The 23,678-nt window shown below is 43.1% G+C and overlaps 1 protein-coding gene across 10 annotated transcripts in view; it reads right to left on the bottom strand.

Annotated features, from left to right (window-relative positions):
• Window positions 1-23,678, bottom strand: part of DGKG (diacylglycerol kinase gamma) — a 213,766-nt gene that overhangs the window by 80,842 nt on the left and 109,246 nt on the right. For all 10 annotated transcript variants that reach the window (XR_013757270.1, XR_013757271.1, XR_013757272.1 and 7 more), the window contains 3 exons: window positions 23,248-23,337; window positions 21,971-22,131; window positions 13,468-13,532 (listed from right to left, as the gene is read on the bottom strand). Coding sequence is in view for 1 of the 10 variants with exons in the window: in XM_079100612.1 (XP_078956738.1) it covers window positions 13,468-13,532; window positions 21,971-22,131; window positions 23,248-23,337 (316 nt within the window). In the remaining 9 variants the exon portion in view is untranslated. The remainder of the gene's footprint in view (window positions 1-13,467; window positions 13,533-21,970; window positions 22,132-23,247; window positions 23,338-23,678) is intronic.

Here is a 23,678-nt window from a genome sequence, read left to right as displayed (position 1 = left end):
GCAATTACAAAAGTCCCTGACACTTAAGTAATTTGAGGGTGAAGGGTACATTCTTGAACTAAGGAGAGCCTTTCTTTTGTTGAAGAGCATTAGACGATTGGGAAAAAAGTGCTTTCTTAGTAAATGTGAAGTTGTAAGACCCCTCCCCTGCAGCACCAAAATTTAAACACTTCTACAATCTTCAAAGTAGAAATCTGATGACCCTCTAGAAGGGTATTTATGGAGAGGAAACTTATGCTGGGAAGGGGATGAAATCTAAAGTCCCGTCTAAAGCTAAGATCCTATAAGTTATTACAGATAAAAGCCACCACACCATGCATTTGGATTGGAGATTTGCAATGGACTCGTATTCCCTGCTGCATGTCCTCCTTACAAATTCCTATGGCAATCAATAGCATACCAACCCCCTCAAAATTTCAAATCCACGTTTTTGTCTGCTTTAATTCTAACAAGCATCTTGCGAGATAGTTGTGATTTCCATTTTACACATCAGAACATTAAGAATCAGAGAAATAAATAACCTTCCAAAAGCACACAGTAAGTAAGAGTCAGGGCTGAAGTTCTTCAGATATTGGATACAATGAAACCCAAGGAATTATGTCTACATTTCACATCAGAGTTCCATGGCCTGACATAACAGAGTCGTAAAGCCATTTCCCCTTGTGTCTTATTTATTTATTCATCTATTTTTAATTTTGCTAAATAGAGTTACTGAGTTTCCTGGTAAGTTTAGTGAAAAGCTGCTTTCAAAATGTCCTTTGGTCAAAGAGTAAGTGCATTAAAGATTTCTGTAGGAAATGTTGATTTAAATAAAGAATGAAAAGTAATCCCTTGACTCACTCTTGAGAATATCTATTATCCCTTCACCTTGTTTTTCAATGTCTTCTTAATAAAATGTGTACAATTATGAACATTTTAAAGGAAATATGTCAGAGTGAAATGTGATGCTAATCACATCAGCTCTAAACAATAAAGATGGACTGTGTTATATAATAAATATACTCATAAGCAAAAAACAATTCTCCAAAGTTCTAATTAGTAAAGTACAGTAGAAGGCTAATGAACTCTGACATGTTTTTGTTTTTTTGGAACTAAAAACAAGCAAGCAAGCAAGCAAGCAAGCAAGAGACAAACAAAAAGAGATGTTAAACTAATTTTAACAGTCACCGAAGTTGACTTCTGCATGAGAGGATCTGAATTGTGGTGGTAAGGAAGAGAGAATGACTTTGGATTATTTTTTTCCCAATATGGATTTCTACTTCCACAACCTGACAGCGTGCTTTAAAGCTCAGGGTTTCTAGGAAAGCCCTGTGGTTGGTTGTCATAGTTTCCCTAGCCATGATTTGTGTCAGCTCAGGGAGGTCAGCAGAGCTGGCTTCCCTCATCTCTCTCCTGACACCCTCCCCAGGAGCTATCTCTTCCTCTCTTTACCTCTTTCCCTGGGTCTCTGTCTAACCCAACATCCTGCCCTGTGGTAAGACTGTAGCAAGGTTCAGTATTTAAAGGTGTTTCTAGGAGCCCTGAAGTCTTTGCTCTGAAGATTTTGAAGGGAAGCCATATCTTCATTAATCCATTCAAAAGATCCTTGGTAACTGAGTGTCCTCATGGAGCACTCTCCCACCATTAGGATAAAGTGGGAACTCTGGCACAGACCACCACCATCTTGACACAGGAGCTACCTTCCACTGCCTTTCCTCCTCACTTGGAATTTCTGGCCTTTCTCTGCTGCGCAGTGACCTCTCACCCTCTGTTCTTTATCCACACTGCCTCCCTCCTCCTAGCTTGCCCCTGGTTCCTTCTATCCTCAGTGAGGTCCCATTTCTCTCCCAAGCTCTCACTCAAAAGTTACCTTCTTTTTGAAGTCTAATCTCACTTTCACAATCAGGTGCTTCAGCAACACAATACCCTCACTGTTCATGTCCCCTCTTTGAAATGGATCACCAGATCTCCATATTATATTGTATTTCCCCTCCCTCAAGCCTTGGGGGAGGGTTGATGTTGTGAGTTAAATTGTGTCCCTGTGAAAAAAGGATATGCTGAAGTCCTAACTCCCCCTACCTGTGAATGTGACCTTATTGGGAAACAGGATCTTTGAGATGGAATCAAGTTGAGTTTATACTGGATTAGGGGGTATTTAATTCAATGACTGATGTCCTATAAGAAGAGGGACATTTGGATAGAGAGACACTTTGGGAGAACATCCTGTGTTGAGGGAGACAGAGAACAGAGGGATGCACCTACAGGCCAAGGAATGTCAAGGATGGCCAGCAGCTACTAGAATACTACTAGGGACAGACATGGAATGCATTCTCTCTTGGATCCTAGTGAAGGAACAGACCTTGCTGACACTTTGATCTCAGACTTGTAACTTCCAGAACTGTGAGAGAATAAATTCCTTTTTTTGGTACAGGGGATTGAACTCAGGGGCACTCAACCACTGAGCCACATCCCCAGCCCTATTCTATATTTTGTTTAGAGACAGGGTCTCACAGAGTTGCTCAGCACCTCGCTTTTCCTGAGCTTGGCTTTGAACTCTTATCCTCCTGTTTTGGCCTCCTGAGCTGCTGGGATTACAAGCATGTGCCACCACATCTGGCTCCCTGTTGTTTTAAGTGACCTGTTTGTGGTAATTTGTTACAGCATTCCTCAGATACTGATACAGTTGTTATAGCTTCTGAACGTATCCATCTTCCCAGAAGACTCACAGACTGCTGGAAACAAGTGGTTATGGCAGTTCATCTTTCCTCTCAGCCCTAGCATGATGCTAACACAAAATCATGCTCAATGCATTTTAGTTCAGTGAAGAAAGATGATCGGTCCCACCCTTCTAGTTTTAGTTTAGTGGGGACCAAACAGGATCAGACTTTTTTTCTGAGTGAAAGTTTCTGAACGTGCTGAAGAGCTAGCAGATTATAAACAGATTGTAACAAACCAAGAAGACAAATCAAAGTGGGAAAAATGGGTCAAAGACCTTGTAGATGAAATCTAAGAGAAAGTTGAGTACAAACATGGAGGCCAGGGCTGGGGTTGGTCAGGGAGGGAGTACTTGGAATTTGGGGGCAGCATCTTGCAACAAGTAATAGGTGATGATTAGATCATGATTGAAGATGTCATACTAGACTGAAGAATTAAGAGCACAAGGGCAGGTGTGTGGAAAGGTGAGAGAACCTGCACAAGCCAAGGGGAAGGTAGAACTGGCATCTGAGGAGGAGGATTTTATGCAAATACAAGGGAGCTTAAATACTATGAAATAGGACACAGTTGTGACAGCAGATTCTTGTGTGGCAGGAATAGGATACAAACCACATCTCAGGGTAACTAATGGGCAGCTCCAGGTGGGGTGGGCTTACCCAGGGAGGCTGACATGATGGGCTAGAGGTGGCTGTGGGAATTCCAAGGTTGGGATGTCTTAGGGACCAGTGGGCAACTGAGGAGCATAAGAGCAAAGAGGTCTCTCGGGAGCCCTGCTGTGGAGTGATGGGCAGAGGGAGTGGGGCTCGATGGTGCAATGAGCACACTTCTGGGCTCAGAGAAGATAATGTTTATGACCCCAGATGAATGAAACTTTCTGCTTTGGGGAACTTATGAAGAGATTTCCACAACTTCTCTCAAGAATTAATTTCAGCTTTTAATATATCTCCAGGTCAGAAGATTTCTTCTCCGATCCCAAACAGCAATGTCTCACTTCTAAAGCACAAGAACATTTCCAGTCCCCACCCCATTGTTTCCTGAGCTGAGATGAAGAGTAAGGAGGTGGGTTTGCCATTAACTACCATGAATCTTTCATGTGACACCTGTTACCAATACATTCTCTTTTTCCCCCCAGGAAAAGTGATTCAGTTATAGTTATGATTTTTACGTAGGTTCTTTCATTGATTCTGGTTATTCTCTAGTCTCTTGGGTGCTTCTTTGGTCATGAGGTATCAAACTGGGTCCAAAGAAAGGCAGGAAAATGTGATGGGATAAATGTAGGCCGAGGAGTCAGACAGAACTAGGTTTGAATAGCAGCTCTCCTATTAACTAGTGTGGTTTGGAGCAACTTTTGATAATCTTTCTGAGTCTCAGTTTCCTCACCTGTAAAATGGACCCATAATACTGAACTTTTACTTGGAAAGTTGTGCCAATTAAAAATAATATACATGAGATTCTTGAAAATTCTCAACAAATGATAACTATTATTTTTAGTGTGGGTTGCAGCAGCACTGAATTCTAAACACCAATAAACACACTCTTCTTCACTTGTGTTTCATAACTTCACACCCCTGCAGAGTTCTGAAGGCAACCCTTGCAATGGTCAAATAACATAGAAACTGGCCCTATTGACATACTGTAAAACTATGTATAGGACCTGAAACGGTGCAGAGAGAATATGATCTTTTTAATTTACCCTCCACAAAAGTAGAACTGCATAACATATCAGATAGTTATTTCCAATGCAAAGGGACTGAATAATAGCTTTCAAACTCTCATACTGACTGAAAAGAGCACTGGGAATTTTTAATTGGAAAAGACTAATAAAACTCCTGCAGATAAAAGCACCAATCAGCTGCTTCCTATCATCTCCTTTCAAAACTTGTAAGCAATGCTGTGTTAATCGTGTTTTAAACCAGTATAAACAGTGTGAGCTCAAGTACATGAAACTGCAATGAAAGTGCTGTAAGAAAATACATTTTGATGTGGACAGGGTTTACTTTGGGGGGAAATGGGTGCAATATGATAAATCTGTCTACAATGAGCCTGAATGACTTTTATAAAGAAAAATTGTTTAAAAAATGGTACATATAATTTTATAATAACATATTATCACAAGTATTTTAAGATAGGCACATCAAGTTAACTGCTGAGATGCACCAAACGGTCAACACTGTGTTTCCAAATGATGGAACTATGAATGATGATTATTTTTTTCCTAACTTTAACTTTTTTGAGATTTCCAAGTTATTTATAATGATGTTTCAATGTACCATGTAATAATAATATGTGATACATTATTAAATTATATGACAAATGTATCAATGTTTTACTGAAAAAAACTTGAAATCAAGATGTATGAAAAGAAAAAATGCTGCATGTTTCTACATTGATTACTATGTTACTCTATGACTAATAAATATCTAAATCAACAAATTCCAGTTTTAAAGGTGTCTGAGTCATCAAATCTGACTATTATCTGATGCAGGATGTGTCTTTGTAATAATAAGAATATTAATAACCATAATAAGAGCCATGATTGATATGACAGACTATAATAAGCCCTTTAAATGCATTGTTTCATTGGCTCCTCATGAGGTAAGGTACTTGTGGTAGGAAGAACGATGCCCTAAAGATGAAACTATGAATATGTTAGGTTTCACGGCAAAGGGGAATGAAGGGTGCAGATAAAATTTAAATTGTGAGTCTGCTGAACTTGAGGTGAGGTAGTATTCTGGATTATTCTATGTGGTTCCAATGTAATCTTAGGACCTGGATAAGTGGAAGAGGGGCAGAAGAAAGCTTTCAGAGGGCTGTAATGTGAAAAAGATCCCACTGACCATTGCTAACTTTCAGGATAGAAGGAGGCCACAGCCCAGGACTGGGCTAGTAGAAAAGATAAGGAAACAGATTCTCCCCTGAAGCCTGCAGAAAGGAATGCAACCCTGAAGACACTGTGGTTTTGGCCCTGTGTCACTTACTTCAGACTTCTGACCCCCAGAACTGTCATATAGTAAAATGGTGTTGTTTTAAGCTACAAAACTTAGTGGTAAGTTGAGATAGCAGCCAGACGAGACACATACGGAGACACACTTCAGTTCTACAGGTGAGCAGATTGAAGTTTAGGAAGAGCAACTTGGTCAAGGTCACACAAAAGTGGTGACAACTCCAGGATTTGAATCCAGTTCATCTGAAAACAGAACCTATTCTCTTGGTCCCTTAGCTCCACTGGGGTCCAAAATGTTTGTCTAGCACCTGCTTGCACAGGAAATTTGAAAACTCACCATCATCCCTAAGGACCACGAGGATGGCTCTAACTGGTAGAGGAAATGTCCTTATTTTGGGCTGAAATTGATCTTTCTAGTCACTTTTCTTATCATGCCAAATAACCCAATTCCTCCCTTATGAGAAAATCCTCTTAAATATTTGAGGCCAATAATCACTTTCCCCTAACCCTTCTCTTTTTTGGGGTGAAACAATCTCAGAGTTGGTCTTTCCTATAAAACATGGTTGAAGGTTTCCGTCCCTTCTTGACCTCACCCTCTGGAAAGCATCCAGACCTCAACACCTCCTGAGGGCCTGTCAGTTCCCACCTTGCTTTGAAATGGTGCACTCTGACTTTCTTCCATGAGGTTATCGTGCTAACCCTCACTTTCTGAACTCGATTACATGCTAACCCTTGAGCTCTTTGATGCAAATGCTTCTAGAACCAATCAATGGAGAAATACTGAAACCTTTTGGATTACTTGGCCAAAAGTCTTGAAAACAGCTTGCTTTCAAGTTCCTTCTGGTTTTATCACAAACTGATTCTGCTCTTTGTTGACATGAATAATACCTTTCTTATTCTAGCTGGCAGGGACTAGGAGAAAAGGTCTGTTAAGCTGCAATAAGGAATTGATCTGATCAGACAGCAACTTTGGAGTGAGCCCTGAGGTCCCTTGGACTGCCCCTGTGCACGTTCTGAGAGATTTTCTTGCCTATTCCCTGATGACTGGGAAGCCGGGGGGGGGGGGGGGGGGGGGGGGGGGGGGGCAATGCTAAGAGTTAATACTCATTTGATCATATTATTTAAAATACTGTGAATGTTAGGGTGGAGAGAGCTGCACAAATATTAATAGAAGCCTCCTAAAATCTTTGATCATCCACAGCTTTAGATTATCCATGTGGCTGCTCCTGCGTTTCTGCAAATCATCCAGGGCTGACTGTAAACAAATAATCCAGCCAAAAAAACATGGACTTCTACAGTTGCGTAACGATGAGAGACTGGTGAAAAAAACCACGAACTCGTATTTCATTCATTTATTTTCTGTGTCTCTCCCAAGTAGAGGTGGGGTTGGGTAGGGGCTAAAATGTTTTTGTAGGTTAGTATCTGAACAGTCAAGAAATTAAGATATTCTGTCAGGACCGACGTGAAGAGTCAAAGGTACTTGAGCACAAAGCACAGGGTCTGCATTTCCTTGACAAATGCCTACAGGAGGAAGGACACAGAAAATGCCACAATCGCTTATGTTGGGGGCTTTTCAGCATCCCAAATATTTGAAAAAAAAAAAAAAAAAAAAGAATTTGACCTATTGGAGGAAACAGGTGCAGACAGTGTGGAGTACTGAATGAGTCTCTTTTGGGGTATTGAGTGCTGAATGAGAAGAGCCACAGCCCAATTTAGGGCACAGAATGAAGACTCCAGCAGTGAAGCCAAACCCTTGGCTTTGGTTAAACCAAACATCTGGGCTGTGATATTGGGCTACTTCATAGTGCTTCTGGAAAGAGTAACTTAGGATGGTTTTATTTTTAGATATAAGAACACCTTATGGATATGGGGACACTCCGCATGCTGGGACTGCAGAACCATACCACGGTGTTCAAGAGAAGAAGCCCTTTCATTTCCAGAACGGTGTGCCTGGAGCTTTCCTAGCTTTTCGCTCCTCCCACTGAACACCTCTGTGTTCAGTTGAGGTTGAGGGTTGGTGAACAGCTGAGCATCAGTGATGGGAAGAGTTGTCGAATCTTCCAACACCTGACTTCCCCAGGCCATCTGCCTAGCCACCAGCTGTGTACTGCATGGACCCAGCTGGTAAATGGCATGGCACCTGCCCTGCAACTCTCCCTCCCTCACTCCTACTCTTCTGGTACCAATTTAGCTGGGGGCTTTGACTCCCTACTTCGATTCTGCCTTTAGATTTTTGGACTTAGAATCTACGTATTCGGACCCCAAACCTCTGCTTCTTGGACCCACATGCAGACAGGAGGAGGAATTTCCTCCACAGCACCAGTCCTGGAAGACCTAAGTCAACACTGGCTAATTGATGCCACCTTTCCATCCTCTAAGAGAGGGATTAAGTCAGATTCAATGCATCATTGCCAGGGTGTCTTCCAATTTTCAGTTTTTCTTAAACTTTTCTTTTAAATGACTCTGCCTAGAGACCAAAGAGCCTGTGAGAATGAGAACTGAATTCCATTTGCCACTCCATCAAAAAGGTCTTTTATTGTCAATGCTTTATGGTAATTTAAAGCAATGCTTTCCTCATGTTAGCCATTCAATGACATTCAGCACAAATATTTATTGAGACCCTACTGTGTGCCATGAACTTACATCTTACATCAACCTTGCAACCTTGCAAGATTTTCAAGGGAGGAAGCAAAGGATTTAAAAGATTAACTTGCCCAAGGTCACACAGCTAGCAAGTAACAGAGCCAGGTTTGGATGCCAACTTAGGCTATACCCTGCTGCCTCCTTCTATAAATATCTACAAAGTGCTTAGTTATTTGCAAGATGTATTTGCAACCTCTTAAGGACTCAAGCTACATTAGGGCTTCTGGGGAACCCCTCATCAGCTACTCCATGGGCCTGGCTCCAAGAAAGCTAACACTCTAGAGCCTGTTAATTACTCAAGGGCTTTTGGGAAAGGTGGTCAGCCCTGGGTAGGAATGAAGCACGGTTGCGGTTCCTTTGAAAGGCCCGACAGGAAATATCTTGCTTCAGTCTCAACTGCTGAGGGACATATTCAAGTGGATGACACTCAGCAGGTTTGAATAACACATTCCTCAAGTGCTCTGAGTTTCTGACCAACAATAAAAACCTCCGTAGTTAGACTTCTCTTTCTGAATTCTCACTGACAAGGACACTGGGGTTAGCTAGTTTTTAAGTGTAGAGCTCATATGTGCAAAACACTTCACAAAGACTTAATCTGTACACTTCAATAAGGATTGGATGGCATCCTTCATGGAAGTCTCCAGTGGCATCCTTGCCTCCTGCTGGTACTGACTGCTGTCCCTTGAAGGATAGATAATCCCTCTCCTTTTCCTCTGGTCAAAACTCTCTTTTTGCCATTATTTTGCCTCTATTGCAAACCCTCCCCTCTTTGAGACCTGGAAAGTGTGCCTTCCTCCTCAAATTTCCTTTCTGTCATTGCACTCATCAGTGTGAGATCTGTGCCCCACAACTTTGGAAGGCTCTGGGCTTAATTTAATGTTCCATCACCAATTTGAAATTCTTAATAGTTTGTGAACAAAGGAAGGCACATTTTGCTCTGGGCCACACGAAATCATATAGCCATGCCTGCTCCCTGCTGTACATATTGAAAGAGGGAGAAGACCCATTACACACAAGGTATGATTGGTCCCTTCCTTCTGCACTCAGCAAGCATTTACTCATTGAGGTGATTCACGAAGTTGGATAAACCCATGACAGATCTGTCCTCTTCAGCCTCAGTTTCTTCCTCTCTAAAATAGGGTTAGTAACAGTTACCTGCAAAGTTATGAGCATTGAGTGGGATTATATATAAAGAACCTACTGGAGCGGGTGTGGTGGTACACACCTATAATCCCAGTGACTGGAGAGGCTGAGACAGGAGGATCTCAAGTTCAAAGCCAGCCTTAGCAACTTAGTGAGGCCCTAAGCAACTTAGCGAGACCCTGTTTCAAAACAGAAAATAAAAAGGGCTGGGGATGTGGTTCAGTGGCTAAATACTTCTGAGTTCCATTTCCAGTACCAAAAAAAAAAAAAAAGTACCTATCAGAGCAACTGGTACACTGTAGGTGTTTGCTAAAGGAAATCTGGGGGAGACAATAAGTGCAGCAAAGGGTCTTCAACTCTGGAGTGAAAAGGTAAGCCAGAAATCAAATTAGTCCCACTGTGTAAAGAAAAAAAAAAAAAAATCTGTGACCTCTGCTAGGTAACTTAGATTTTTCCCAGCCTTAATTTCTGTATCTGTAACATGATAATATTGACCTTACATAATTGTTTTGAGATTTAAATAATTTAATATAATTAAAAAAAACTAGTTCACCTGGCATCTTATAGGAGTTCCAAAATGGGTAATAATTCTTTGGGTCCCTTGTAACACCGCTTCTACACTCAAAAACAATTCACTTATGAATGAAGCTTGGGATATAACTGTTAAAAACATTCTATAAACTCTATGACTTCCTGTATACTCTTCCTGTAACATTTTTGTATGTTAAAATAGTTTTATAAAAATATTTGAGGAATGTTTTTCCTTCTTTGCTAGACTATGAACCTAGCAATTCAAGGACTAGGTAGTAGAAGGGGCCAAAAATAGCGCCATCACACATGGCTTGTATTGCTAGCTCCTTGGGTCTGGTTCTTGCTCCATTAACAAAGCTATTTCATTAGGGAAACAACTTTGTGCAACCAACCACCTTCCTTGGCAGCAACCTATATAAAGAGGCCATTGGGGGAAGAATTTCCTGAAACCCTAACAGCTGAGTCATAATTTGATGTCCCATAGGATTCAAAGAAGCCTCAGAACTGTGATTTTTAACCATTTGGAGGTTTTAGGTCCCTGTAAGAAATTCTGTTAGTTATGGAAATTCTCTCCAGAAAAATATATCCAGGATCTTAGGTTCAATTTCAAGGTGTTCTCAGAATTCCTGAAGCCCTTGAACCGTGGGTTAAGAACTCTTATTAGAATAGCCCAGGAAACTGAACTGGAGATGTGGAAGAGTCAACTTTCCTGATGAGTCCCAGCCCTGACTAGTCACACTCCCTTGCTGAAAAATGAAACAAAACAAAATGAAACAAAACAATTACAACTCCCTGTATTTAACCTCAAGGTTATCCCGGAGGGCCCAGTCTCAGGCAGTAATGGTAAAGGTTTTTAGCCAAGCAGTGGCTGCTCTTTGGAGAACCTAAGTTCAGCTCAGTAAAATGAAGCCTTATTTGATAATATCGTTTATATTTCCAAATCCTGGGTATCAAGCTTTCTTCCTATCCCTTGTGGCCCTTCCTAAGTTTAGCCGCTGGTGTAATGGGTAACCATGGCAACAACCACCTGCCTATTTAAAACCATCTCCAATGCTAAATAAGGAAGCCCAGAGAAAATGGCTGCTTGCCTGCCTCTCAGTGGACAAACCGAGCACTCCTGAGTATTTTGGATATGGAAAATCAGGAGAAAAGAAGCAGTGTAGACCCAAAGTTCTTAAAAGGAAGAGTTTGGTGACCTTGGGAAATAGGGACAACATCCTATGTCATCACTTCTTTAAACACAAATACATGTATCTGTTATCCATGGTGACCGTACCACAACACCTTAACCTTAACCAGGTGAAGAGTGGGGCATGAACCTAACCTCTGAGAGTAGTCTTATTAATGAAATCTGGGAAGTGGGAAAGAAAACAGTTTATACAGATCACAGTAAATTTGTTCATACTGTGCACTGAAATGCACTGTACAATTTTTTTCTGACAGATGTATTTTTTTAATTATTATTTTTTTAGTTGTCAATGGACATTTATTTATCAAACCCAGGGCCTCACACATGCCAGGCGAGAGCTCTACCACCAAGCCACAACCCCAGCCCCAGATGTATCTTTCTAATTGTACTTAATCATGTGGGTGACTGATGATTGCTCGGTTCATGTCATATGTTGACCTACTGATTTTTGGAATATGGAGAAATTTCTCTTTCCCTGCTTCCTTGTTATCTACAAACTACAGGGATTTTGCTTCTTTCCCATGCCAAGAGACCATATGACCAGCTGCACTGGAAGACTTCCTCTTCCCCAAGCATGCTGTACCCTCATTCCTTTGTAGTTTTTCCTACATTTCCCAGAGTTACCCTTCTCTTTTTGCCAACTTGGAAAACACTGTTTTCTGTGTCTTGGATGGGGCATTTCTCTCGTTAGAAAACCCTCCATGCCAAGTTCTACATTCTTGCTTCAAATTGTCCACATCACTTAACAGACCATGAGGCACATCTGCTTTCCATTCTGTTTCCCCTGAAGGGCTGGGAGTGCCGTGCACCAGTCTACCCACAACACCTATAGAACAGTGTCTGGTGTATAGAATGTTTTCAAAAGATACTGTTGGATAAATGAATGAATGAACAGAACTTACAGATTTCTCAAGCATATGGAATGTTCAGACACGTGTGCGAGCATGTGTCAGGGGACTTGTGTGAATCCTGCGGAATGGGTGGAAAAAGAGTATTTAAAAACCTGACTGTGTACATATTCGGGAGTGAAGAAGACTGAGAGGAGAATCAACAGAATTGCAAGTTTGAGACTACAGTTGTAGGTGCTAGAAGTACATATGTTAGTGTGTAGTGAGTGTGTAGGATCTGTGAGTGTTGAGAGTGAGAAGGAATAGGCTGTGACAGAATACATATCCTAATAAAGTTACTTCAGCTGCGATTAGATCCCACCGATTGATCACTCCTCCATTGGTGGAAGTTGCTTCATTATGTTTAGTTTCTGATCCTTAAAAAGGTTTGCTTTTCCTTGGTTAGGCTGTGGGGTCAGGGCAAAGAGTCAGAATAAAAACGTTCGGCTCTTTTGAGGGTGCTGGCATCTAAATGAATGCCTTCAGATCCTCTAACCTCTGCTTTGAAGAGAATTCTGTGGGCTAAATAAAAGTCAACCCCCTTATGTTCAAAGATCAAGTCCAAATTATTATCCACCCTCCTTCCCACCTGCCTGAGGTTGCGGTGGGATTCTGTGGTCATCTTGGAATAGTACAATAAAACAGAAAGAGAAAGGATAGAAGTTAGCCAGTGAGAAGACAAAGAGAAAGAAGGAAGAAGGAGAAAGGCAATTTGACAGTCCCAGGGGTAGATACGTGCCAGTCAGACTCAGTTCTGGTAAATTCCCTCTGGCAGGCAAGAAGGGTTTGGTTTCCTTTGCAAATGACCTGGTTTTCTCTCTCCTTTCATTTTTGAACCTAACATCTAGACTGCACACAGGGCGCCCAGGCTGAGGTTGGGCCTGGGTGGGCTCCAGGTCTACTGCCTTTGCAGGTGGCTCTCAGATGCTGCCCTCTGCTGTCGGGGAAGGAAGAGGCGACGCCCTCCAGGCGCTTCGGATCCAAACCCCAGGGCTGCCACCACCTCCCATTTGAGACATAGAGAACCTGAGTCCCTTCCACCCTTCCCAGAAAAAAACACAGGGCGAGGGCTGGGTTGGAGGGGCTGCACATTTCGAGGAAACAGCCAAGCCGGGGGGTGGGGGGGCTCCAGATAACCAAGGACAGACACCCCTTTTCTACCCGCAAAGGCGAGCGCCCCACACCTCCTCCACCCCAGGTCCCTTCCTCTGCCCAGATCCTCTGGGAGGGACAGAGGGACAGGCTCCCAGACTGCGGCAGGTTTCTGACATTTTTTTTCTTCTTGGAAATGGAAACCCTCCTTCCGGCAACGTGGCAGGAAAGCGAAGTCCCGGGGCGGCCGGGCCAAGAACATTTCCGAGGGAGCAGGTGGGAGGCCTGGGTCTGGCTGGCTGCGCTGGGCGGGGCGGCAGAGCGCGAGGCATGCAGCCTCTTACCTGCTGTTGAATTTTTCAGGGTGTTTCTCTCGCATCATGTGGAATCTGTGTGCAATGGAAGCATCCTGAAAGCAAAAGAGAAGGTAGAACCCTGGTTAGTGCTTCCAGTGGTGCTGTGTGGCGGAAAGGGACGCACGTATGCCTTCACTGAATCCCCCAACCTGAGATTCCGTCTCACAGGGGAGGTTCCAGATCATATGGAGGCTCCCAGACCCAACACCAAGTCCAAGCATGCCTTAGTGCTGCCAATACTCTTTCTTAGAGGTGCCCTGGTCCACTGCAAAACCCCCGTGGACATTCTATCCCTAGCCTAGTGAGAAGCAGATAGTTCAAGGGATGAGTGCAGTCGGGGAAGTCCTACTCTTTGAGGAGAGTGTGAGGGTCTGTGAGCAGGTAGGGAGAAGCAGCCCATGTGGGAGGCTGGGCATGAATCTTTGGATATGCCTCGCCATATTAAGTGGTTTTATAAAATACTTTTTATTTTGGAATATTTTGACTCACAAGAAGTTGCAAAAATAGTAGAGAGTTCCTATGTCCCTTTCACCCAGCTTCCCCAAGGAAAACATCTTACATAACTACAGTACATTGTGAAAATCAGAAAGCTGATGTTGGTGGATGGTATTCTATATTAACTCTTAACCCTCCATGTCAGTAGAATAATGCATGGCATTGGATAACCTATCTAGTAGATAATTAGAAAACATACTAAACTTCTAGTTTTTGCTTCTTGATCATTCCATCCAAAGGACTGCCTCCAAGGTCAAGGAGAATCTGTAAGTGTCCTACGGGCACTTTTTTGTTCTCCTATTGGCGTATCCTTTGTTGCACTATTGGCCACCTGCAACTCTGAACTCCCCATGAGGATGGCTCTCATGACCCCATGCTTCCAGGCTCTCTAACCTCTGATCCAAATTTCTTAGCCCCAAATTCTATGTGCAGCTCACACTCCCATTGTGGGCGGTGCCATGAGTTCTCAAGGTTGTTTCTAACATCTCGATGCAGGTAGCTCCACAATGTATAGCTCTAGAACCAACTCTGAGCTTCAACACTAAAAATGGACTTAACTTTCCTCTTCAAACCTGGTCTCTCACACTCTTTAATTGTCTTGCTTTACAGCAGAAGAATGTATACCACCGCCTCACCACCCAGGCCCCATGCCAGCACATGGGTGCAGGTGCTGGGCTTCAGAAACAAGCAGACTAATTGGGCCGGAGATGGGGTGACCCAGAAACAAGGGAGCTGATTCAGATTTGTTCAGGAACAACAACAACAACAAAAACTACAGAAACCGATTTGTTGGAATATGTGGCTAAAAAATGCCTGAAATTCCATCCAGCAGATTTTTAGCTAATGCATATTCCATTTCTCTATAAGGAAATGCTACAAAAGAACATTTCTGAATGCCGATTTTTTTTTTAAACATCAGGAGGTATAGTTCATTGAAGAAGCATTTTTGAGCATGTACTGTGTGTGGTGAGTTTCACTTGGGATCAGAGTGACCCCAGCTAGCAGCCACCATTTGATAAGTAGAGAGGGCATGTCAAGATGAATTTGCCTTGTGGTGGCACATGACCATAGTTTCAGCCACTCAGGAGGCTGAGGCAGGAGGGTTGCAAGTTCAAAGCCAGTCTCAACAACTTAGCGAGGTCCTAAGGCAACTCAGTGAGACCCTGTCTCTAAATAAAAAAAATATAAAAAAGGGCTGGGGATGTGGCTCACTGGCTAAGCACCACTGGGTTCAATCCCTGGTACCAAAATAAAATAAAAAAAAGATGAGTTTACTTTGTGGGTAGCAAATATTCCTTGCTGAAATAATGTCTTGAGGGTTTAACAATTAAACTTTAGATACTGATTTCATTTTTAGCTGAAGACACATCAAGAGTTAAAGTCTTGGTGAGGTCCCCCTGTGCGAGTGGTGGGAAGTGTGCAAACCCCAGGGAGGCCTCTCTCTTACTCTCTGGATCCATAGGACCCATGCAGCTTCTCTGGGCAGTAGCACCCAACCTCCCAGGCTCTCGTCACCTGCCTGACTCTGAGCAAGTTTCAGTGAACATGCTCAGTAAGATTCATGTGACATTGTCGAATGCTTCTCTGGAATTCAAGAAAACATTCCATCTACTTGTGTTCCTTTTAAGCACTAATTTTCATCTGTCAGAAAAAGAAAGAAAGAAAAAAGCAATCATATATTGCTTGGCACAGTTTGTACTTCACTATCCCTCCCTGCAGTACAGATGGCTCCTGGTTTTTACTTCTCTGGGATGTTTGCACGGGCCCCTCCCTTGACGTAGTTCTCATTGTCCTTGGTTTTTCCACAAGTAGGATTTGCAAGGGTTAGGGTTTTCATAAAGACTAGCCTTCACAATTTTACTTGTTTTTTAGCATGTGGTTCCTAATTTGCCAATATAATTCCTTGACCAATAAAGTAGCCGGGGAGAGCTGAGTGACTCTTGTTCTCAAGTCCTGATCCTGAGCATCAAGAGCCTGACCATGTTTCTCTACCTGGAGATGAAAAAGAAGAGTCAAGATTCACTTTTGCCCTCTTGGGCATCTCTGTGTCAAGGGCTGATCTTGGCATATTGACAATCAATAGTGATTTCATTTGGATTTTGGAAATCAGGGCTACACCAAATCCTTTCTTGATGATGATTATAGTAAAATGACACTTCCGTTATAAGAAGCCAGGTTCTGGGATTGCAAACCCCTGAGAGCAAAGATGGCATTCTGATGGAGTCTTTTTGTGTGCAGTGTGGACACGTTTGGCTGTTTTTTCCTCAACTAAAACTCCAAGCACATGGTTGGACTAACAATTTTGGGCTCCTTTCAAATATAAGCAGCTGTTATTTGGATTTTGGGATATTGGAACATCTAGGCCAGTGCTGTCCAATAGACATTTAGTGTATACCATATATATAACTTAAGATTTTCTTGTAGTCACGTAAAAAAGTAAAAAAGAAGCAGATGAAATTAAAAATTTAAAGATTTTTAATACACCAACCTAAAGGTGAAATTAATTTTAATAACATTTTAATTAACCCAATATTTCCCATATATTATCATTTCAATGTGTAATCAATATAAAAATTATTGGAATATTTTAAGTTATTTTCTTCATCGTACATTTTTGAAATGTGGTGTCTATTTTACATGTACAGCACATCTTAACTTAGACAAGCCTCATTTCAAATGCACAATAGTTACATGGGGCTCACAGCTGCCATATTGGACAAGGCAGGGCCAAGTCATTTTGGCAACTTATAGAGATAAGAAGACAGAAAGGAGACAACAGGACAGGTTATTTGGAATTCAGATTGTTCTGAAAACTTAAGGCAGATTGAGGAGTGGAAAAGTGTAGACCCCTTGTCACTCCCCAGTGTTCCGCTGACTTAGTACCTTTCCACTGACCTTAGTACCTTTCCTGATGCTAAGCCAGGCATAGTGGCTCATGCCTGTAATCCCAGTGACTCAGGAGGCTGAGATAGGATCATAAGTTCAAGGCTAGCCTCAACCACTGAGACCGAAGCAACTTAGTAAGACTGTGTCTCAAAATAAAAAGTAAAAGGGACTGGGGATGTGGCTCAGTGGTTAGGCACCCTTGGGCTAACTCTAGTACCAAACAAACAACAACAAACAAACAAAGAACATTTGATGCTCATAGAATCCAAAAGTTTGCAGGCAAATGATGTCTTGTTCACAAACTCCCTAAAGGGTAGGAGGCTTGACATTGTGGAAAACTTGGTTGATGAACTCTAAAACAATCTGTAAGATGGAAAATGGTACATGGGTTGGTGTGATGACTGTGGTTTCTTTCCTTGGCCCCTGGGCTCCCCTAGCATCTGAAATAGAGTTCATTGAATCAAGGGATTAGCTGTTCACCCATTCGGTTAAGGCTCAGTGAAAGCAGAGCCTCCAGGAGTTCATGGTTACGCATTCTCCAGGAATGATTTTGTAGTCCCAAACTTCCTGTCACTGATACCTGGCTATCCTGACATTTCTGCTTATTCCAAAAATAGGACAGAGGAGGAAGCCAGAGAAGTCAGAGGAAGTGATGTCTTGGATATGGCTATGTTTAAAATCTCTTGCCAGTGGATATTCTCAGCTGGAAGGACCTATAAGGCCAACTATCTAAGGTCTTCATAGATGCATGCGAATGGAGATGTGGTGGCAATGAGCCACAGTCACTGCCTGGAGTGTCTTATTTAATCCTCCATCTATTAAATGGGTTCTGTTGTTACCAAGGGAACTCCGTGAACTCATCAGGGCAAACTCCCACCCACTGCATCCAGGGTACCACAGCAGTGGTCACTGTCACCATCTTTATGATGCAAGGAGGCAGCCATTTGGTATCAATAAGACATTCCAGGTCCTTCAGAAAAGGCAGAGACTTTGCAGAAATCTCTTTGCCAAAGGAGTTCGACTCTATTTAATCATCATCAGGAGGTAAAACTGGGTTGGTTTACATACCTACTTCTCCTCTTACAAAGTATGAGAAGTCAAATAGGGAGCAAGACCTTCTGCAAATGTCAGCCCCAGACTCTGTCAGGGTTGTGTGTTGGTTACTTGTTTTCTCAAGATTTTCTCTTTCCAACTTTTAAAGAGCGAGCACACAAACGATGCAAACGTTTTATTGAGAGAAGGCTAAGGGGTGCACCAATGAGATAGAAAGTTCTAGTCCCTCACTCCTAGGCAATACACTCACAAACTCAATGCATATGAAAAAATCATGAGGAAGAAATTGTGCATTTCTTCATAATTTGAAAGATGAATACATTAGATTATTATCAGTCATCCCAGGATCCCAGGACAGATAAATATTTTGACCTTTGAGAGTGATGGAGAATTTGTTTCTATGTTTTCTTGGAGGATGATTAACTGGCTCACCCTTCCCTCCTTCCTTCCATTTGTATTTTCAAGAAGAATTGTAATTTGTAATTTCAAGAATGATTACTGATCAGTCTTGGCTCTTGGCTTTAGGGTTCAGTTATTCAGTTAGGGGAAGGTTGTCTATTCCTTTTTGGTGTGTCCACCTATTTGGTCAGCAAATACTAAGAGAGGTCCATCTTACGCAGTCACTATGTAGACAGAACAGACAAGGAGGTGCTGGGAATCATGTTTTTGTCAGCTAGAGCTGAGTGTATCCCGAAAAGAAAGATTTGGGGCTGAAGATTCGGAAGGCAGACATGACTGTAACCTGCCATTTGGAAGCTCCTAGGCACCCCAGCCAGTCTCCCTGCCCCGCTGTCACTTCTGGCTCATTGCTCACAGGGATTAAGTCTTCCCACTTCCTAGAGTCCCTCTCCTTTATTTATTTCAGTTCAATTTTCTGTGTACTGAAGAACTACTTCCTTTGATCATTCCTCTCTGTTCTGATGGGCTATCTTCACTGTCTGAGGACCTGGTCAGGATTATGTGCATCAGAATGATCTTAGAGACTTGTTAAAAAAAAAAAAAAAATGCAAATTCTCACCAGCACATGCCTTTTAATCCCAGCTAGGAGGATGGCAAGTTGAAGGCCAGCCTGGGAAATTTAGGAAGATCCTATCTCAAAAGAAAAAGGTGTGGGGATGTAGCTCAGTGGCACAGCACTTGCCTAGCATGTGTGAGGCGCTGGGTTCAATTCCCAGCAACATACACACACACATGCAAATTCCGAGACCTTCTGAGTCAGAATATGCATCAGAATCTATTGTGAGAGCAGAATTTGCATTTCTGATAAGGGGCACTGATAAGCCATTTTGAGGATCCCCCCCCCCCCCCCCGCCCCCATCACACAATGTTGGCAACAAGAAGATGAATGGGGCTGTGCAGAGGCCGCAGCTCAGCAGGCCCAAGAGCTCAATGCTCATGGTTCCAGGCTCCACCACACACTGGCCTGGACTCCTTCTGAAGCTCTGTAAGCTACAGTTCCTTCTTATAAAACACAACAATAATTGTGTAATGAGTTTATCTACCAATATGAAAACTGGGCCTAGTGTGCTGTAGGTACACAATAGGTGTTAACAAGTTATACCCTGGTTTCTGTAGGGAGGACCCAAGGTTTGGCATAGCTAATGACAGGAGGTCCTCGCTCCAGGAGCCCCCTGGACACCAGTCACATCTGACTGTTAGGAGCTGAAGAAGGCAGCACTCCAGTTGGGGGAAGTGGAACCTGGGTAGTGTCTGAAAAGGGGAGGGGCTTAGAGCAGGGAGGGTGTCTGCACCGGTGGCTGGAAGGGGGACCAGGAAGGGGGCATTAGGGAAGATGTCCATCACAACTGAGGCTGGAGGCCTGGGGGATAAACTAGCTTGAGGCATAGGAGCCTCTAAACTTGCTCCTAATCCATCACCTCCAGCCTCTCTGAACCTGATCATGGGCTTAGCAATGCCTCTGTCTTCTGTTTGAGTCATAGAAAAAGAGCTCTGGATTAGAAAATCAAAAATTAAGGCGAGTAGTACATATACACAATGGAACACTAACCAGCCATAAAGAAGAATGAAATTATGGCATTTACTGGTGAATGGATGGAACTTGAGACTATCAGGCTAAGTGAAATAAGCCAATCCCCAAAATCCAAAGGCCGAAAGTTCTCTCTGTTGTGTGGATGCTGACTCACAATGGTGGGGGGAGGAGTGGAGGTTCACCGAATTGGACGGGGCGGGGGGAATGGAAAAGACGGTAGAATGAATCAGACATAACTTCCCTATGTTCATATATGAATACCTGACCCATGAAACTCCACATCATGTACAACCACAAGAATAGGAATTTATACTCCATGTATGTATGATATGTCACAATACATTCTACTGTCATGTATAACTAAAAAGAATTTTAAAAAAATTTAAAAGAAGTTCAAGGGTCCCATGTTTTCTCTCATATGTGGAAGCTAGGGAGAAAAAAGGAAAAGAAAGGGATGTGGGGGGATGGTGGTAGGGGGAATCTCACCAAAATCACAAGGAGATCAGTAGAGGAAAAGGACCAGAGGGTGGAGGTGGGAAGTGCTGGGGTGTAATATTGACCAAATCAATTGTTCTATTGTGTGCATGTATGAATATGTAACAACAAATCCCATCATTATCTACAACTATAATGCATGAATTAAAAATGTGAAAAAAAATTAATCTGAGTCTCTGTTCCCTCATTCATAAAGTAGAGATGATAATACCCTTCAAAGTAGTCATGAGAATAAAAAGTAACTGAATAGATAGTAAACCTTAAATCCTTCTATAAATATAAGGTATTATTGTATGTAATCCATTCATCTCCTGTGCTTCACCTTTTAGCCTACTTATTAAAAAATAAAACACTTTAAACCTCCTATCTCCTCAAGCTACCCATCAGTTCCTTTGTCTTTCCTTACTGTTACATTGTTGAACCACCAAATTTTTCAAAATTGGTGAGGATGGTTGTGGAATGCAGGTGTCACACAGCCTGGAGCCGGAGGACTGGTTGAAGGGATTTGTATGCACAAGAAACTGGGTGGCATAATCCCTGAAGATGGGGAAATGAACCCTGGCCTCAGGGTAAGGTACAGCTGTTCTTGTCTTAGTTCTGCCTTTTATGAGTTGAGAATCCTGAAGCCTCTTCTGTAAAATGGGGATGATGGGAACAATGATAACTGCAGCATCGCTGTAAAGACTAGAATCCATAAGGCCTCGCCATGTGGAGAGTACACAATAGGTGCTAATAAATGTTAGCGTCCTTGTTATAACGTTAGCTGTATGTATGAACATGAGCCATCCCTTCACTGACCCCTCCCCACCCAACGGCGTGGAAAGCAGTGCCCACTCAATGCTCTTTGACCCAGAAGCTGAGTTGAGCAAGACAAGCTGATTGAACTATGCTAGCTGTCCTGAGGACTGAGGATGCCATGTAACATGGTGCTGTCCTTGTGCTGTGTGTGTGTGTGTGTGTGTGTGTGTGTGTGTGTGTGTTCAGGAGAGTGTGTGCTCTTGTGTTTGGTGAGTCAGACACATTAAGCTCAGTCCTTCAATCAGTGCAGACAATGTGCTGATGGGTGAGCATCAAGGACCGTGGGAGTGTCAAGGCAGAGCACTGCGGTCAGCCAGGAGGAAATGTCTCCCGAAGAGGATGAAGCACTTGGGAGTGTGTGCACTGAGCAGAGACTTGGCGCTGAGCCTGCCAAGCCAGGTGGGACCACGGGGTCCTCCCTTGAGGATCAGAATTCCCAGTTCCTGAAGTCTACGTGAATGTTTCCTCCTGTTCCTGCCCCTTGGATATTTCTTGGTAATGGTTTTCTTTAACTGCTTCAAATTACCTAAAGGGTAAATATGTCTTATGAAAAATTTCCAATCTTTTCTTGTGTTTGTTAACAAAATAGGGAAAAGAATTTCCTCCATAATCAAGGGATGGAAGGGTTGTCCACACCCACACCAGAGTTGAGGATGCTTAGGTGCAAGTCAGAACTGAGGCAGGGCAGGACAGACCCAGAGGGGACAGTGGAAAACCGGAACCCTTCTGGGGCATTTCTCTGCTATGCAGAAAGGTGATCCCTGAACAACTCACCACGCCAATGGAGAAATAGTTGTTCATGATGCTGTACGGGACCTGGTCCCCATTCTCCACCTCCTCTCTGGGGATGACTTCCAGATACCAACGGTCCAGCATCACCAAGGGGCTCTGCTCGATGTCCTTCAGTATTTTTGTCAAGCTGCCCCCTTCATAACCTGTGGACAATGGCATTGCATTTGCCACCAGAGCAGAAAGGCTAAGTTGTTGCTGACGTACAGGTAGCTGTCAGGATAAGTAACCTCATGGGCATCTGTGACCAGGTAACTCCCCAGTGTGTCTGTGAGCTGGAGACACTTATGTTCCCTGAACCACAGAGAAGGGGAGGGCAATAGGGAGTAATTAGGAAGAGGCTGGAGTGAGTTGAAAGTCCGAGGTGGGGGTGGGTGCCGGCAAAAGGTGGGCGTCTGTGGCGCTCAAGTGAACCCTATTGAACTGGTGGACTGGAGGATTGGGAAGCTGTGTGTGGGAGATAACTGATCCATTCCAGGACCGTGTCATGTGGGAGATGGACAGTGTGGTAGGCAGAATGTTAAGCTGGCTGTTTGGGCTGGCTCCTGCTTCCTCTGACCTGCCCACCAAGCAGGAACCAATCTCTGAATCCTGACAACTCCCTGACTGGTCTACAATCACTCCCTGAATTGATCAGCCATCTGGAGTCCCTGCAGCTCTTCTGCCTGCTGGACCGATCTGTCCACTCTGTGGTAAGCTGAACTTCACTCTGCAGCTTGCCCAGTTCCACTGGGGCTACGACCATATGTAAAATTCTCCTGAGCGCCTGCTCTTTGCACTGTAAGCTGATTACCTCCTTGTGACCCCTTTAGGGGAATTTAAAAATGAGAGCCCACAGCTCTGGGGACCTGGGAAAATCTGTGTGTTCTTAATGACTCTAACTAGTGATGCAGTATTTTGGTCTGCAATCTGAGTCCTAATTCAGAAGATCATTGTTTGAGGGACAGGGAATTTTATGTAGAAAACACTTGTCTAAGTGAACCCCTATTGGAATGAGCACTGGGAAGGGACAAATGAGATTTGGTCTTTAACCTAAAGTCAAATATGTTCGATTGGCTCTAAGCTGATGGCTTCAGGATGGAAGTCATTATAGGGAGGTGAGTATAGGGTTCTCAGAGCCCAGAAGAGGGGCTGGCTCCTATTTGAGACCCAGTAGAGAACACAAAGCAGAGAAAGGGTAACAGATTAGAGGTGGGTCACAGATTAGCTCTGTAGAGTATCCCTGTAGAGCTCTGGTCCCCAGAGTAGCATAGCAGACTTACCTCCTCCCCAACGGAGACATCGGGCAAGGTCATTTCCTGTTCCAAGAGGCAGGACAGCCACTGGTGGATGCTTCGCAAAGTTTGCCTTATCTGCAACCCATACAAAGAAACAGGGAACCATATACCATTGGATTAACAGAATTCTTGGGTCATTTTGTATCCTTGATCTGATGCATGAACCCCTCCATAGCAATCTGTTTGATACCTCCCATGATGGAGAAAACACTGCTTCCTAAAGCTATTTCTTCCCTCTGCAGTGTGTTAACCACTACAAATTGTGCCACATCTGTCAGTGTGTAATTCATGTTGAGCTAAAGCTGTTTCCCTGTAACCTGTACCTTTTTATCCAAATTTCATCTTAATTCTGTTCTTTGAGATGGCAGCATACCCCTCGAAAATGTTGGTTTATATTTTCATTTGCTTGTTTTTTG

The sequence above is a fragment of the Sciurus vulgaris genome (genome assembly GCF_902686455.1).
Source record: "Sciurus vulgaris genome assembly, chromosome: 10".
NCBI lineage: Eukaryota > Metazoa > Chordata > Mammalia > Rodentia > Sciuridae > Sciurus > Sciurus vulgaris.
Note: the sequence above shows the minus strand (reverse complement) of the source record. Positions and strands in the feature narration are given on the sequence as shown.